This window comes from Podarcis cretensis (genome assembly GCF_951804945.1).
Source record: "Podarcis cretensis genome assembly, chromosome: 3".
In the NCBI taxonomy this organism is placed as follows: Eukaryota; Metazoa; Chordata; class Lepidosauria; order Squamata; family Lacertidae; genus Podarcis; species Podarcis cretensis.
In genome coordinates, this window is record NC_137172.1 from 22,526,918 (window position 1) to 22,544,029 (window position 17,112).

Below are 17,112 nucleotides of genomic sequence, written 5' to 3' on the forward strand. Positions count from 1 at the left end.
GTTTGTTCTTGGTATAAGCTTTCATGTGCTGGTATCTGAAGAAGTGTGCATGCACATGAAAGCTTATACCAAGAACAAACTTAGTTGGGCTCTAAGGTGCTACTGGACATGTGTGTGTGTGTGTGTGTGTGTGTGTGTGTGTATTTTGGCTGCATCAGACCAACATAGCTACCTACCTGTATCCTAGAAAATGTTACTAAATGCATGCATGTTCAAATACTTTCCCAGGTGGTATGTTCTAAATTAAATTGAACTGGGTAGCGAGCCCCATTGAACACTGGGGCTTATGTCTGACTAGATACACCATAGGATTGAGTTCTTAATTCCCCCATCTTGCAAAGTTTGACCTGCATCTCCTTTTCTGTTGTCAGATGTCACGGAACAGTGTGGATATGCTTTTCTAAACTTTTCAAAGCTATGCGTAGTCCCCCCCCCCTTTAATAGATTTTTTTGCCTTTATACCTTCTAGGTTACGTAGTGATTGTTCATGTTGCAGTTTCATGTATCTTGTTCTGATTTAGGATACCCAAGTAGTAACCAGGCCCTACTGTTGTTGAGAACCTGTGGTTCATTATTGCCTGAGCATCATCCAGCTGAAAGAACAGAACTTGCCCATACCATATGGACCCAGTTGAAAGGACTAGGTATTCTTTTTCTTAAATAAGTCGTATGAATGTTATTTTAGCATGTGCTTTATTTTTTTCTGGTGTAAAAATTAATGGAATTAAAATACTGTTAGATACTAAATGTGTAGCTGACATTCTTTAAATACTTGCACATACAACTCTTGGAAATTTGTTTTTAGATTCCAAGAGCTATACTGACATCTAGAGGTGTTAATATTAAAACCAAGCTTTGTTTTTTGTGCAATGAAGTCAGTTAATTTGTCGCTTAACATTTTTGAGAGAGAGACTTTAGTTTAATATTGCTACTTTTTGCATTGCTAAACAATTATCCAGAATTCTGTTCAATATCCCAATTGCTCCCACTGGTAATAGTTCTTAGAGCTTTGGTTTGTGAGTAGATATTAAATACTGGTTGTGTTAAATACCAGACCTGGCTTAAATATAATGTCAAACAGTAGTTGGATGCTACCTGAACAATATTTAGGCTTACATAGACCTTACCCCACCATGGCTTGGATTTCCTTTCTTAATACACGTAGCTGCAAACCATAGTCACAAATGGGAGTACAGAAGGAGGGTTGAGAATATTATGTCTGAACTGGCCTTAATAATATCCATACTTCCTCAGTGTAATGAACAGGTCGTAGACTTAAGATGCGCTGTGTTGCAAAACATGTGTTAAATGTTTGTTTCAGGCGTTGCATTACAAAGGTACACTCTGTTTAGTGGACTTTGAAATATAGCTTTACGCGCTTTCAGAAATTGTGTGTTCTTATCTATGCCTAAATTTGTTGCTATGATAGTAGTTGCATTGAATTATTTTATCGTATTGAACTTCTTAATGTACTGAATCTTAATTTTTCTTTATAATCTCTTGTCAAGGTGTTGTGTATGATGTAAGCCATTACAATGCTTTGCTAAAGGTCTACCTTCAGAATGGGCACACATTCTCTCCAACTGAATTCTTAACAAAAATGGAAGAAGCTAATGTTCAGCCCAATCGAGTATGTACTTCTTTCATAAAGGCTTTTTTTTTTTTGCCAACTTTTAACTCACCACCACTCATTAAATAGCAAGTCTTATTTTCGTCATTTTTTTTGCAGGTCACTTACCAGCGGCTGATTGCTGCCTATTGCAGCAAGGGTGATATTGATGGTGCTAGGTAAGGGTTTGCGTAAATGGGCCTAAATATTTCACAGCTAAAATGCATCTTACAGCATAATCCTTTACATGTTTACCCAGAAATCTCATTGAGTTCAGTGCATTTACTCCTGGATAAGTATGTATAGCAGGGGTGGGGAATCACTGGCTTTTAGGCATTATTAGCCGGGGAGGGGCCCAGGGTCTCCCCATTTGATCTGCCTGGCCATTTTGTCCAAGCTCTGCCCACCTGCCAATCATCTGATACCTGATATGATGTCAGTGTGGACAAGTAAAAAGGCAACTGGGCTAGAGAGGCTTTTGAAGGGCTGCCGATCAGCTCATTCTTGGGACTTCAAAGCCCCATATCACCTGATGTCATAGTGACGTTAGGTGATTGAGAAGTGAGCAGTCCTGCTTGCCTGTAAGATTTGGGCCACAGGGAGTAAGGAAGGCAAAGATTTGGCTAGATCCAGTTCTCCACCACGATTTCAGTGTTGATATATTTAAACATGAAATAAAATTTAACAAAGAAACAAATTTCACTGATTGAATAATGAACGTCCATTGAAAAATATAAAAGGGATAACTTTATCCAAAGAAATGACACTTGGCTATTGTTATTTTCAAACAAGCCAGCTGAATATTGTGACTGGCTTGTTGAAACTAACCATAGTTAATGATCACCACAGTTTTGGTTCTGAACAATTGCTAGTATGCAACATTATTCATTTGAATGCAGCCATTGTATGCAAGTGAAGAATTGGAATTTGTATAAGGAACAAGGTATAAGAAAAAATACCTAGCCAGTGGAGAAAGCATGGATGTGTTTTTATGCTGCGCAGTACTAATTTAATCAGGAATTTCCTTTTTAGGTTAAAAGAGGAATATATAACATAAGATAGGGTTAGGAGCAATGAACATACACTGTTTTTCCAGAATATGTTTTAAAATATTGGATTAATTGTCTCTTTGTATTTAAAATGGTAATCTCACGGTCTTAGCTAAGACAGTATTACAAGACTTAAATGATACCTTATTTTGTTTTACTTCAGCATATAGTCTTCAGTATAAAGTACATTTGTTTTACTTGCATTTTCCAAAGAAAAACATAGCTGACTTAGTTCTTCATCTTGCAGCAAGATTCTTGGTTTTATGAAAAGCAAGGAGCTCCCAATCACAGAGTCTGTATTCAGCGCACTTGTGACTGGCCATGCGAGATCCGGGTAATTTATAGTTCTTACTCTTCTCCTGCTTAAATTGCTACTTTCTCTGAGTTAAGTGAATGCATTTTCTAATTTTTGAATTGTTACAAATAGTTACACCCTTCATATCAGCCCCAGTTACCTGACAAGAGATCTTATGTGTGCATAATGTGTTCAGGGATCTCTTGAATATAAAAAGCCGCCCCCCAACCAGGTGACTGTTTGCATGGGACAGTTTCAAAATTTGTAACCTTGACTGGTTTTCTGATGCATATACTTAAGGGCCAAACTACATGTAAAAAATGAACTTAAGTGTATCTCATTAAATTGCATGAAAATTTTTAGACTTTCACATAGCAGCTGAAAGGGGGTGGAGGTGGCAGGTACAGCCCCTTTGGTCCTACTTGCCCCCTTCCTTCATACAAGCAACGAAACAAGGCAGGAAGCCACAACTAAGTGTAGTTTCCTGTTTTGTACAGACTGGGAAATTGTGCAGGATTTGGAAGCCATATGATCTATTGCTTCATATTTTGCCTTTTTAAAGAAACCAATAGCCATAGCTTCTCAGTTCCCAGGAAGCTCTGGTTAACTGCAGATTACCAGTTTTGCCACTTGAAGAAGGGGAGTAGAGAACAATGGATCAATGGGGTTGTATTATTAAGCCAAGATTTGATTGTGCTAATGTAGCCACGCAGGTGAGCCAGCCTTGATGAATTTTCCCCTTCCACTGATGATCCTTATTGGGACTTGCCAGAGATGGCAGATGTTCTGTCTGTTCCTGTCCTATATTTCATTCATTACTTTTCCCACAGCTGTTTAATTGAATAAAGAACTCATTGTTGATAAATTGTGACACCCCCCCCCCCAAATAGGCTCAAGTCTTAATACCAACCACAACCAGTTTATAACATTGTATTTGCCACTATATTAAAAAAATATATATTTTTTTAACACTTCACAGGGATATGGAGAATGCTGAAAATATCCTTTCTGTGATGAGAGATGCTGGCATTGAACCTGGTCCAGACACATACGTTGCACTATTGAATGCATACGCTGAGAAAGGTGACATGAGCAAAATTGAAGAGGTAATACACACCGTCTGCAAAGGTGCAGCTCTGTCCAGAAAATATTTTATAATAGCCATCACTTTTCATTCATGCCTTTTCCCAAATGGCTAGTAGCTAATTCTATAGGAAGTGTAATACAGTGGTACCTCAGGTTACATATGCTTCAGGTTACAGACTCTGCTCACCCAGAAATAGTACCTCGGGTTAAGAACTTTGCTTCAGGATGAGAACAGAAATCGTGCTCCGGTGGCGCGGCGGCAGCAGGAGGCCCCATTAGCTAAAGTGGTTCTTCAGGTTAAGAACAGTTTCAGGTTAAGAACGGACCTCCAGAACGAATTAAGTACTTAACCCGAGGTACCACTTTATGTTGAAATTGTGCAGCAACTGGTATTCTTTGGTAAGCAGAGAAGGTAGTGGCTTACTCAAAGTTGCCTAGTCAATTTGTGTGTTTGCATACACTGAGTAATGCTGTTAATTGTCTCCTATGTAAATGAGCCCCGCTTAGTATCTACAAGAAATCAAGAATATAGCATGTTTGGTGAAGCACATCTTTTGAAGACAACAGGTGTTTTCAGTTGAACAAATTTTATGTGATTGACCAGTTTGTTATTACTTTTTATGCTTTTATATTTTTCTGGTGCTTGTGATTTTACATTTGCTGCCCACATCTGTTTTCTATGTGAGTTAGTGGTATATATTTTTACAAAATATTTTTTTAAAAGAAAATCGAAAGAGTTCCACAACTGACACACTTGGGCATTTCATTACACCACTTTTTAGTAACCACACCCTACCGGCAGTGGAATCCCAAAAACTGTGGAGATCTACCTATACATAATACTTTGGTGTGTCTGTCTTTTGACACCTGTGGATCATCTAAGATATCCAAACATTAATTGAGATCAGTGTTGGAAAAAGACAGTTGTGCTGAAGATGTGAGTTGGATTATACTCATCATGGGATAAAAAGTGTTGTTTATTAGCCAGGGTTTCAATGCAGTTAAACTGAACACCTTGACAGTTTAAACCTCTTTCTCTCCACCTGCAATGGATTTAATGATGACTACAATGCTTTCAATCTAAAAGGTCTTAAGTTTAGCAGAGCTGTGCTTTCTGCTGTTTTTCTTAAACCACAAAAATCAATACTCTGCAGTCTTTACTACAAGGTCGTATATTTCAGAACTAACGCTGATACTTAATGGCTTTTTCTCTAGAGTGGTCCCTTAACATTCAGAGACACAATTGTGTCATGCGTAACATGGCACACAGTTTCATTTGGCTGATTAATGCCTGGAATCTCCTGAATTTGGAAAATCAGTCTTGAGAATGAATGCAATGCTACTGGAGCATACTTGCACATTGAAAAGGCAGTTCCAGCACAATATTTTGCTTCCACTGAATGGTTTTTGGAATCATTTTGCAGATATTGGCATAGTATATTTTCAGCTATCCCATAAAGTAGATCCATCCTTGATCTTTTGGGCATTTTGTTATGACTGAACAACTTAACGTACAACACATCCACAGAAGTCAATCCAGATGCCCTCTTTGTGGAAGCGCCATAGGTCAGTGGCAGAACATTTGCTTCACATGCAGAAAGTTCCAGACTCAATGCCCGCCATCTCCACTGAGCCACTGCTAGGCATTGTAGACAGTACTGAGCTAAGTACAAGACAGCTTCCTGCGTTCTTTCCATGTAGATGCAAAGTGTTACATTGTGGCAATAAAACTGATAGTAATAAAAAAGATTAATACAGATCAATATTTAGTTTCCTATTACATTGTTTCTCCTTGCTCTTGCAGATCCTGGGCAGCATTGAAAAAAGTGATGCCTACCTTTTGGACAAGGACTTAATGGACATCATTTTTACTCTTGCCAAGGCTGGACATCCTCAGCATGTACAAAGCATTTTGGAGAAGATGAGACATGATAGGGGATACGTTCCAGGTAATATTTTTGAAAGATGCCAACAAATCTGATTTGCTTATTGGCACTAGCCTTTACTCTTCAAAAAAGGAGATAAATGAAAATTCATGGTTATTTCTTATTTAGTTAACCAATGCATTCATTTGGGTAGCTCATGGTAGTAGCTGTGGAAGAGAGATGTACATAAAATGTCTCTCTCAAATAGAATTGTAAAATGATACATAGTATTTTTATAATCATGTCTAATTGGTGGTTATTCTGACTTGACTTTACACAGTCCTGGTGATATTAATCTAGCCTTAGCTCAGTTGATTAAAGCATGGAACTTCTTTACAAATTGGTAGTTCTCACTATGGCACATGAGCAGAAATAGTTAAAGATTACATGGATATAGCTACTGACTTTAAAAATGGCTACAAGCATCCTTACTCATTGAGCAGTGAAAGCCAGAAGTAGCACTGAGTGATAAACTTGTAGATCTGTAGAGTAGTTATTCTTGGGAACTTTAGTTAATTTCAGTGGCGTTTATACATGGCTTCTTCTAGAGTTGTGTTGAAATATATCCACAGTGCTTGGTAAGTAGCACACTGTAAACTGATAATTATCAATACATTGATAAGCACAGTTATTGGCCATAATGCCTTTATAACTGGACCATAATGTTTGCTTTGCTTAGTATGCTGTCATTTTCCATATAATGTGTAAATTGAGTGCTTAAAAATAAATGGTGTACTACTTCTGCACATTAATGTATTGGTTCCCCCCCACGACTCTTCTTAATCGTATTTGGTTTCTCTCTACCCGCCCCTGTGCTGTACTTAACTACCTAGATGCAATGAATCTATGTCTGAGTTTACTAACACACGGCTTAGAAGATACAGCTTTTCAAGTACTGAAGACATTCCCTTCAGGGTTGTCAGATTCCCAGAACGAATGCAGCATAGACCGTGGCAACTTCTTCTTACGGCATTGTGCAAATTTGAACATGGTAAGTGAAGTCCTACAAAGGACCCTTAAAGCAGGGGAGGGAGACCCTTTGACATATTGCTGGGCTCCAGCTCTTGTAACACCTGACCTTTGGCCATGCTGTTCGGGACTGATGGGAGTTGGAGTCCAGCAGCTTCTGGGGGTTCATATTTTCATCACCCCTGCTTTAAATCAATACTTTTTTCTTAAGCAAACTGATCACTCACAAAGTCTGCTCCTCTCCCTTTTTCAAAGCTGTATTCTTTTCCTCATATGTCTCTCCCCATTCCACCCTACAAATCCTACTCTGATATCCACATCTTTACCCAGAAGCAAGAAATGCTTTCCCTTGTCTTCATACATGGCCTTTGTTCCACTTTGTATTCCTGGTCAAGTTCCCCAGCTGGAATTGGTCAGTTCCTCCTTGCAAGTAAGCCCGCCCCTCCCTGTTGATCACTGGCTTCCTTGTGATGCCTTTGCCACCCTTATTATGCCTTGCTTCCTCACTGCTGGCATGCAGTCACATGAGCGACTCTGCTACTCTGATCGCTGCTGGGTTAGTATGTGTTGGATGCATGGATAAATTCATAAACATAAGAACTTCAGAAGATCAGACTAAAGGCCTATCTAGACCAGCACCTTGTCTCCAACGGTGGCCAACAAGGTGCCCAAGGGAAACCCACAAGCCGTATGTGAACGCAGTAGTGTGTTGGCCTTCCCAGTCAAAGCCAGCAGTCTCTTTGTTTCTCAATAATATTTGAAGTACAGTGGACCCCCTAGTTATGTACCACTCTGGATACATAACTTTCGGGTTACGAACGCGGCAAATCTGGAAGTGTATACTTCCGGTTTTCGCCACAAGTGCGTGCGCAGAAGCACTCAATCGCACTGTGCACGTGTTCAGAAGCAGCACCTCTGCCTACGGACTTTTTGGGCTGCAGACGGACCCCTGGAACAAATTTAATTCGTATCCGGAGGGTCCACTGTACTCATTCACTTAACTGTGCTGAATATTGCCAGTTGAACAGTGAAATTCTTAAACCTTCCATTTCCTTACAGCCAGTGGCTAAACTGAAACAGTTCTGCAGTGACATGAAAGAAAATGGCATTCACGCTTCTCCCCTGCAGATGACTCTGTTGTGTGCGCTGGAGTTAAAGAAAACCGGTACTTTTTCTTATTGCTTGCCTCAGTTAATTTTTTTTACTACTTAACCCTGTTACAACCCCATTTATTGACTCTTTGACTTTCTTGATCTTTTCAGCTTTGGCTATTGATCTAATGAAGGCCATCAAAGAAGAAGGCGAACCTGTCAGACCTCACTACTTTTGGCCATTGCTGGTTCACCACCAGAAAGAGAAAAATGTTCAAGGTTAGCATTTTAAAAATCAAACCTTAGTTTACTGTGCATGTGAACTTGTAACACGCAGCCCTGTACCCCAAATGGGTTTGTGCACGAGAAACAGAATAATGTTGCAGTACAGGCAGCCCTGCTAAGGCATTATTGTCCTATTGGTGTGGTGATGTGCACTGCAACAGTTTCTTTGTCATTACTTTTTCCAGCCTTGTTTTTTTTTTGTTTTTTGTTTTTTTGTTATGCCGCTGGTAACCATCTTAAATTTAGAACTCTTCAAGGAGTTGTGATTGATTTAGCTTGACTGTAGCAAAAGTATTTGGTTTGTTACTATTTCCTTACCTGTTTCTCTCTTAATATATCTTCTGCTCACCAAAATCTAAGGAAGCTTTTAAAAGTCGGGTTACATTGTGGAACCCTTATTTTAAAGATAGAGAAATGATTTTTCTTTTTTTTTTTTTTTTGGACAAGCTTTGCTCATTCCTATGCAGTGATAAGTTAAATGTGAGCTTAGTTACAATAATGAAAGCACAAAAACCTCCATTGTTGAATGATCATGACCTGACAGCACACTGATTGAAGGACTGAAATGTTCAATCTTTGGGATTCTTAAGTAGGTTTAAGCATTTAGCACACACTTTCCCCTGTTACACATGGGGATGTCTATAGGATATGAATAAGAATTGAACAAATATTAAATTTTAAAGTACAATATCTAATTCTTTGGTTTGCATTATTGGTAATTCAGAAAGAGTGGTCTGATAAAAAGATGCTTTTAACAGAAGTACTTTCCCCTTGGGGAAATTAAAAACTGTCTTTTTCATCTTATCTCACAGTATAATGTGCTTTAGAATGAGATGCAGAGTTGTTAGTGTGACATTGGGTGACAAACAAAATGCACAAACAAAAAAAAAGTGCTTTTAGCAGGCAGTTTGTATTGCAATTTTATTTTAAATATACAGTCGCATCCCAGTTTAGAAGAAATGCTGTAACAAGTATTCCCTAATTGTTTCTGGCTATAAAAGTGTGTCAAGCCTTTTAGAAAAACCTTTATAAAACAATATTCTGTTCTTGTTAACTCTTTAGCTCCCTGAAGGCACTTAAAAGTACTGGGCAAATTGCTCCCCAGCATAGCATTTGAATCCTAGCATGTTGCAAATACATTGTAAAAACTCAGAGTTTCAGCATAGGCTTAAGTTCTCTTCCATCCACAAATAAATGGGTGAAAAGCTATGCATGCATGTGGCCATATTCATCCGGTAAAATATTTTATTGCACAATTTGCTCTGCTTTTATGCAGTGGTCAGAAGGTGTAACAGTTGATGGTTACGGCAAATGAGAAGTGAGGTTTGTGACATCAAATGATACTGAATCTTCACTTCAGAAGTCTAGCAGTGCCACAAACACCTAAGAAGCATCAGTTTAAAAACAGCAGCAAGGAGAAATGTGTAGGCGTCTTTGGCCACATAAAGGAAAATCTTTTCTACGTTTGTACTTCAGCACTTTAAGAAGCTCTGGCTGCATGTACCCAAGAGCATTCTCTGTTCTTGTAGCCATCCAGTCTCCCTTTACATTGTGCTATCTTCAGCATGAAGTTATCAGTGTGAATGCTTTTTTCTTCAGATAGGTTCAATGCATATTCTTTCTTACGTATTGCTATGTTCATGATGCAGTTTTAACTGTAAGAGATCACAGGAATTGGAAGAATCAAATTGAAAACTGATGCATCTGGGGAGAAGAGCGCAATATAAATAAATGTTATTTCATAAGGATAGAGGAAAAAAGTAATGCTGCATTAAGATTTCACTTGATGGTGTCTAGTAAGTGGGCAGACTTTCAGTGTATTATGTAAACAAAATGTTATTTGAGAGGCTAGTTTTTGGTAGTTCATATGCAGTTCTATTTTGGATTTCAAGGATGAAGCAGATATTATATATTGTGGTGAACTTCCTTAAAAACTCTTAACAGCAGTGACATGTGTTTAATCTACAGACTTCCCTAGAATTTTCTGCCATTTTTGTTTTTACATGAATACCTTAGAAGCATGGTGTTGAGAGCTTGCCGAAACAACGCTCCACATAGCTTTGTACCCTATCGCCGATAGAAACTAGTTGCTAATAGTTTGGAATTAGCTGTTTGTTTTCAGCTTCTAAGACATCTTCAATTTCAGCAAGATCCTGAACTTTGATTACCAAGGTAATCAATTTCTTGCACATGAATGTTTCTTTTGTACCAATGGATTCAGATGAATTGAGAGACTTACACCTTTTGAGGCTTTGTGCTGAAATACCTACTCAGCCATAAACTCACTGAACCAGTTTGCATTAACTGCAAAAGGATGATTGGTCTTACCTGAAGTGTAGATTTGATAGGTTCTGGGAACTATCTCTCTGATCTTCTTTGTAAAGAAGTAGAAATGAAGTACTGTTGAAGGAAAAAATACTTAGGTGACAGAGAGAGCTGGGAGAAAATGACCTGAACCGTCAGGCAGGAAGGGAAAAAGCTGAAGGGGATGGCACCTGCCTCCCAGAGTTCTTTGCTCTCCTGCCTCTATCACATGACGAGGGTCATAACCCAACCCATTCGGGTCCTCAGTAACCATAACAAATCCATAGTTCAGCTGTCCTTATGCACATTACCTTCCTCCCTGACCTCCTTCTCTGGACAACTATAGTTTGTCATTACATCTGAATTGGCAAGCTGTGGTTTGAACTTCTTCTCTGTACTAGAATTGGAAACCACAGTTTGATGTGAGTTGCCTATTCTGGTTTGCAGGGAAAGTGAAGAATCATAACTGGAAAGAGGAGCTCAGAAACCATGTGCATGGCATCTCCTTGGCCCTCTTACTAGACCTCATTCCTAGATTTTGAGCTGTCAACCTGATATAAATAATGACAGTGTGCTATGAAGCTGTTGTGAGGACAGAAAGATTAAAGATGATAACGCATATGCAAATTAAGGTAGTGATTAAACCATTTACATTATTGTTAATCACATCTCCTCAAAGAGAATTGCACAGAAAAGTCAGTCACATGTTGTGCCATGAGTTTCTCCCACATTTCAGGGAAGCTTATGCAGAATAAATTTCTGGCGGGCATGCTTCTTTGGTCTGTTGCATTTGTGCATTGCATTTCTTGGGAAGAATCCGTGCAAAGTCTGTTTGCACATGCTGGTTATGCAAAATGGTTGGTGTGTTTGTAATGGACATGCTTTCTATAGGAGATTGCTGCATCCCACAAGGTAAGAAGCTTCTTTCTTTCCAGTCAGTCAAGAAAATCCAGAAACCAGTTATGGACATCATTTGTAAACGTTTGCAAATTTAGTAAAGACATGAGGGATGTGAAGTTCCCAAGCAATCATCTCTGCCAGTGGTATAAATTCCAGACATCTCTGAAGGTGTGACACCCCTTTCTCTAGTGGCACTAATGGCATAAGGGATATTCTTGAACTTGTTGGACCCACTGACAGATACTGCTATATCCTCATTCACTGGTTAAAGCAAAATTCCAGATCCACTGCCAAAATATTTCAGCCCCAGCAGCATTCCTTCATTATATATCAACACATGTTCAAATACATGTGAGCATATCAGTAGATGCATTCTGTTTCTCTGTTTTCTGATCAGTGTTGACACAGATTTGACTAAGACAGTGCTAGAGCTATCCTGGCTTATTCATGATGCTAAGAATGTTTTTGTGTGTGTGCGTGCTTTTTAATCGTAAGATATTCACAGGTCATTGCAGTCACTGTTGTATTTGAAGTGGATTGCCCGTTCTACACATTTAGCCCGTGTCAAAAAGTGTTCTGCAGTCGGAAAGCTAGCAAAGCAGGGTGTGGGCTAGGACAAAACCTTCCTCCTTATATGCTAGTTGGTTACTCTTGGTGAATGGGAGAGCAATAAAAAAAAAGAAAGAAATAGTTTGCCTGTATCTTTGTAGGGTACAGACCACACTGCTACCTTATTCTGCTGCTTAAGTTGACAAAGCTCAGATTATGTAGAATGAAGTGATAGAATATCAGATTGTACTGTGTTATGAATGTCTCTATCTGCTACAAAGAAGATGAGCTCATCAGAGAGGAAGAATTTTGTGTAGTCTTTCCCCTGATATACTAGTTTATTATATTCAGGCATCTTCTATCTGGGAAAACATTCAAAACTGTCACCTGACTTCTTTACCTGCAGTATGCTGCTAAAGAGGCAGTACTATCTATATTGGATAAACTAACCTAGATATGACCAATAAACAGCATGTTTACTGATTCAAATTTGCACTGGCCATATGCCTTTTAATTGATTAATGCATTTATTAAATTTTCATTTAGCAAAGCCTCAATATGGGTGTGTTTTGTGATATTAACTCAGTTTGCACATGCCGGTAAGCCATGATTTACGGCAGCATACAGTAACAAGCTACCATAAGGCTTGCGTTAGAAGGAGGACTTTGGCAGAATTCGTTTTCACTCTTCATGAAAGCTGGGCTGTCTTTGCATACAAACCAGAGATTGTAGTTTAAACAAGCCAGATTTATAACCCATAGTTTGAACCGCTTTGTGGTCTTTCTACAAGCAAGTGGTATATAACGTTTATGAAATAATAAATACCGTATTTTTTGCACCATAACACTCACTTTTTTCCTCCTAGAAAGTAAGGGTGTTATGTGCGTGTTATGGAGCGAATGCCTGCGGGTGGCAGGGGGATCTGCTGCAGTCGTGAGCAGAGGATCCATGGTTCCCCTTCCTTCCCTCCTCCGTGGTTACAAAGCATGGATCCACATGGATCCTCAGGATTTTTGCATTGGGCTACTCCAAACTCACTGTCAGATCACAAGTCTGTGGCCACAGCATGAACCACAAAAATCATATACCCACTATTTCGTTTAGAATATTTTTTTCTTGTTTTCCTCCTCTAAAAACTACGTGCGTGTTATGGTCTGGTGCGTGTTATAGAGCGAAAAATACGGGTAAATAATAAATAAGTTTGTTTGTCGGGAAAGTAACTAGGGTTTGTTTTAAGCCACAACCTGTGATTCATACAGAATGCTGCCAAAGTTCTCCTCCCTGCTATACAGCTGGAAGAGAGCAAAAGCCCCAAGAGCCCATAGCAGCTCTTTTCTGCTTGAGCTTACAACACTAAACTATGGTTTAGTGTTACATGTGAATGCAGCCACTCATTGAATGATAAGGTAGCAAAATGTAGTATGCCCTTTACTCTCAGACTCCTGATTTAAACCAGCCCCATCAGTTAATCAGATAGTTCAGTAGTGTGCACTGGTTTAAAGCCCTGAGCCTTAAAAATAGGAATCTGTTGCAAGTGCAAATGGATGGCCAAAGTGTTAAAAGAGAAAACTATCCCTGCAAGCATATATTTAGAACAAGTACGTAATTCCATTATGTGTGCACATTTTGATAGGCACTCCCATCTTCCTTGGGTGCTTTATCCAATATCCCCTTAAAACGCCTCTCCCCATACAAAACATTAATAGTATCCTAAATTCCAATCCTCATTACAACACTTGCATCTGCTCCAAAATAAAACCAGCAAGGTTAGGGTTGTAACAGATGTGAATTTGGGGTACGGAAGGCCATAAGCATTTTTTGCTTGATTGCGTAGAGATTTGAACCCACATCTCCTGGCTGTTATGGGCCTAATTTATTGTAGCAGTTATTTTAAAAGCAAACAGATGTTACGGATAACGTGCATCTAAACACTTTTCTCAAAGTATAGAAGTGCTGATGAAATGCAGTTTCAGCTGAGTTTTCGTTACCGTTTTTTGACATCTTATAAATATAAAGCATAAGCTTGCTGTCAGATTTTGAAATGTATTGAGCAAAATTATATTGTAATTAATTCTTTCTGGATACATTTGCCGGTTCTTGGCCAAAATCAGTCCGTCTTCTGTTTTAAGGCAAACTTGAGCAAATGATGCGACTTTAATTTAGTGTGACTTGTTGGCATGTATTTTTAAGTGCTCAAAGGGAATTCACATTTGATTATTTGCACCGTAGTGCACTGCATAAAATATTCATGGAAGTGTCACTTTTCCATAGGTGGCACTCCAGGGCAAAGACAGGGACTTCAGGAAACTTTAGAATTTTTTATAGTAACAAATATGTGAGGCAACTTGGAAAAAGGAGAAAAAAGCATATGCTACTTGAATCTGGTATCCTGCAGCATCTGACAAATCATTTTTATGCTTACAAAAATCCCAGTACCTGTATAGGTTTTGACATGAATTCTGGAGTTGGTTAGCTAGACATGATGTAATAAAATGCAGCATTATGTTTTAAAAGGCAAGAGCTTAGCCATAGTGTCTTTGTGGTAACCTTTAAATGCCAGATGCAAGACTTTTACATTTCCTTTTTAATAGTTAAATTAATTAAATGGATTAACCAGGGGTTGGTTTTACAAAACAAAACAAAACACCCACCATGCATTCTATAATGCATGCCAATAAATGTGAAACTTTTGCTGAATGTGTTCCTGTTACCACTTCCCTTTCTTCAGATCCATTTTGAAAACCCAACTTTTCCATAAGGTTGTTGTCTTAACACAGGGGTCAGTCGTGGGCCGGTCCACTGTCCCTCACACCTTGTGGGGGGCCGGACTATAGAATCATAGAATCATAGAGTTGGAAGAGACCACAAGGGCCATCAAGTCTAACCCCCTGCCAAGCAGGAAACACCATCAGAGCACTATGTTTTGAAGGGAAAAAAGGAACGAATTCCTATGCCCCACAAATAACCCAGAGATGCATTTTAAATAAAAGGACACAGTCTACTCATGTAAAACACACTGATTCCTGGACCATCCGCGGGCCAGGTTGAGAAGGCGATTCGGCCTCATCCGGCCCCTGGGCCTTAGGTTGCCTACCCCTGTCTTAACACCTAAACACCTAAATCCTTGTTCCCCACTGTAACCAAGTTTAAATTTGCTAACTTTTTCTTCCTTGCTACAGTGTGTTGGGAAGGGAGATCTGGCCAGAATAGTGTCCCTTTCTGTTTGCCCACCCATCCCAGTTTAGGCCATTCTGTTGCCATCAGTGGAAGAGTTATTTCCCCCAGCTGCCTTCCACCAAACAGCCTAAACATGCCCCCCTCGCGTCTCCCCGAGAACAACCTAAAATGTCGTGCTTAGGTGATGTATAAATGGAGTTCACAGGTTTTTTAAATGAAGCAAAGAGAGAAGTTTACTAAAAAGTCAAAAGAGTTAGTTCTTTGGGAAATGACTTTACCTAGGCTGGTTTTTTGTTACTTTCCATATGCTACCAGTGGAGCAAAAATGCAGTGAAAAATAAGTAGGTTTACAAATACAATAAAGCAGGGCTGCCCAACAGGTCGATTGCAACCTACTGGTCGATCACGGGATGTCCCTGGTCGTTCTTGGCTGATCTCTGAACCCCCAGCAAAATGCACCCCCTCCCAAAAAAAGGTCATAAACTTTGATTCCCTAAAAAAAGCTCAATACTGTGAGTAGAGTAGATCGCAGACTCTTGGAAGTTGGACGCCCCTGCAATAAAGCAATCTCTCCTCTAGACAATTCCCAGATTTTAAAACTGAAAACTGCCCTAGTGTGTGCTTGTATACAGCAATCCACTTTGAATCTCCAAGTTTCTGGCAGAAAACAGTCTGGAGCTGTGTGACTCACACGCCCTGAAATCAACAAGGTTCAAGGCAGTTTTGGGATTTTAAATCTCCACCTCAGGCAGGCAGGCTGCATGTGATCCTTCTTACCTTCAATGGCTTCCCATCTTCTGACTTGATCCTGGACCGATCAGGGTTAGCTAGCTGATTCCTTAATCCACAAGCAAACGTACATGCATTGCATTCATATTTGTAGCTAATTGTGGTGATCACACAATATTGATCCGCTTCCCTCCAGCAACAGTGTCTAATAACAGGAGCATTTCCCAGACACAAACACACCACTCCCTTTCTCTACCCAAGTGCATTCCTCTGTCACTCTCACAGACAACTCCTACCCAAACGTTCTCTCATCACAAACATACGTATTCAGGAAAGCCAACAGCTCCTTATAGCTAGTGGACAAGAAAAAACCCTGTGAACACCTGTATAGCTCAGTCAGTAGAGCACAAGACTCTTAATCTCAGGGTTGTGGGTTTGAGCCCCATATTGGGGAAAAGATTCTTGTACTGCAGGGGTTGGATTCAGGGGTGGCCAACTCCCAAGAGACTGCAATTTACTCACAGAGTTAAAAGCTGGGAGTGATCTACCCCATTTTGGGGGGTTCAGGTCAAAGCTTTTTTTATAGGGGAGCCAAAGTTGTTAAGCTTCTTTGTGGGGAGCCAGTGGTCTACCACAGATGTCCAGTGATCTACCGGTACCTGTTGGATGTGCCTGGATTAGATGATTCCCATGGTCTCTTCCAACCCTACAGTTCTGTGATTCTTACAGGGCAATGCTCACTTCTCCTTGCTCCATCACACCCCCACGGACATTTTGACCCTTCAATGGGTCAAAGCAGGCTGCCACAACCAGCTGCTCATTGCAGGTGGGCCACAAATGGTTGAGTAAACGGAGTGATAAAAACCCTTCAGTGGGGTGAAGCAAGTGCCCACTATCAGCCCCTTGTGACCAGTGGGTGTCAAGCAGCTGAGCAAATGGGGTGATGTTGCTCCTTCCCACCCCTAGAAAAGCCCCTTGAATTGGGGCAGCGTTAGTGCCTGCCACCAGCAGCAGCAGCAGCAAATGAGCAAAGGTGAGGGGGGAAGCCATTCCTACTGCTTTTCTCCCTGAAACACCCTTCCATGATGTACTTGCCCGCTCAGAAGGTCTGAAACCTGTATTGTGAATCTGAACTTCATACTAG

The 17,112-nt window shown here is 39.9% G+C and overlaps 2 protein-coding genes across 2 annotated transcripts in view; both read left to right on the plus strand.

Moving 5' to 3' along the window:
• ABCG5 (ATP binding cassette subfamily G member 5) overlaps nt 1-17,112 on the plus strand; it is a 231,802-nt gene that overhangs the window by 61,872 nt on the left and 152,818 nt on the right. The gene's annotated exons all lie outside the window — the stretch shown is intronic.
• LRPPRC (leucine rich pentatricopeptide repeat containing) overlaps nt 1-17,112 on the plus strand; it is a 124,191-nt gene that overhangs the window by 17,887 nt on the left and 89,192 nt on the right. The window contains exons 3-11 of the mRNA XM_079968468.1: nt 522-644; nt 1,509-1,630; nt 1,730-1,788; nt 2,906-2,992; nt 3,933-4,059; nt 5,844-5,988; nt 6,798-6,955; nt 7,993-8,098; nt 8,196-8,303. Of these exons, the coding sequence (XP_079824594.1) occupies nt 522-644; nt 1,509-1,630; nt 1,730-1,788; nt 2,906-2,992; nt 3,933-4,059; nt 5,844-5,988; nt 6,798-6,955; nt 7,993-8,098; nt 8,196-8,303 (1,035 nt within the window). The remainder of the gene's footprint in view (nt 1-521; nt 645-1,508; nt 1,631-1,729; nt 1,789-2,905; nt 2,993-3,932; nt 4,060-5,843; nt 5,989-6,797; nt 6,956-7,992; nt 8,099-8,195; nt 8,304-17,112) is intronic.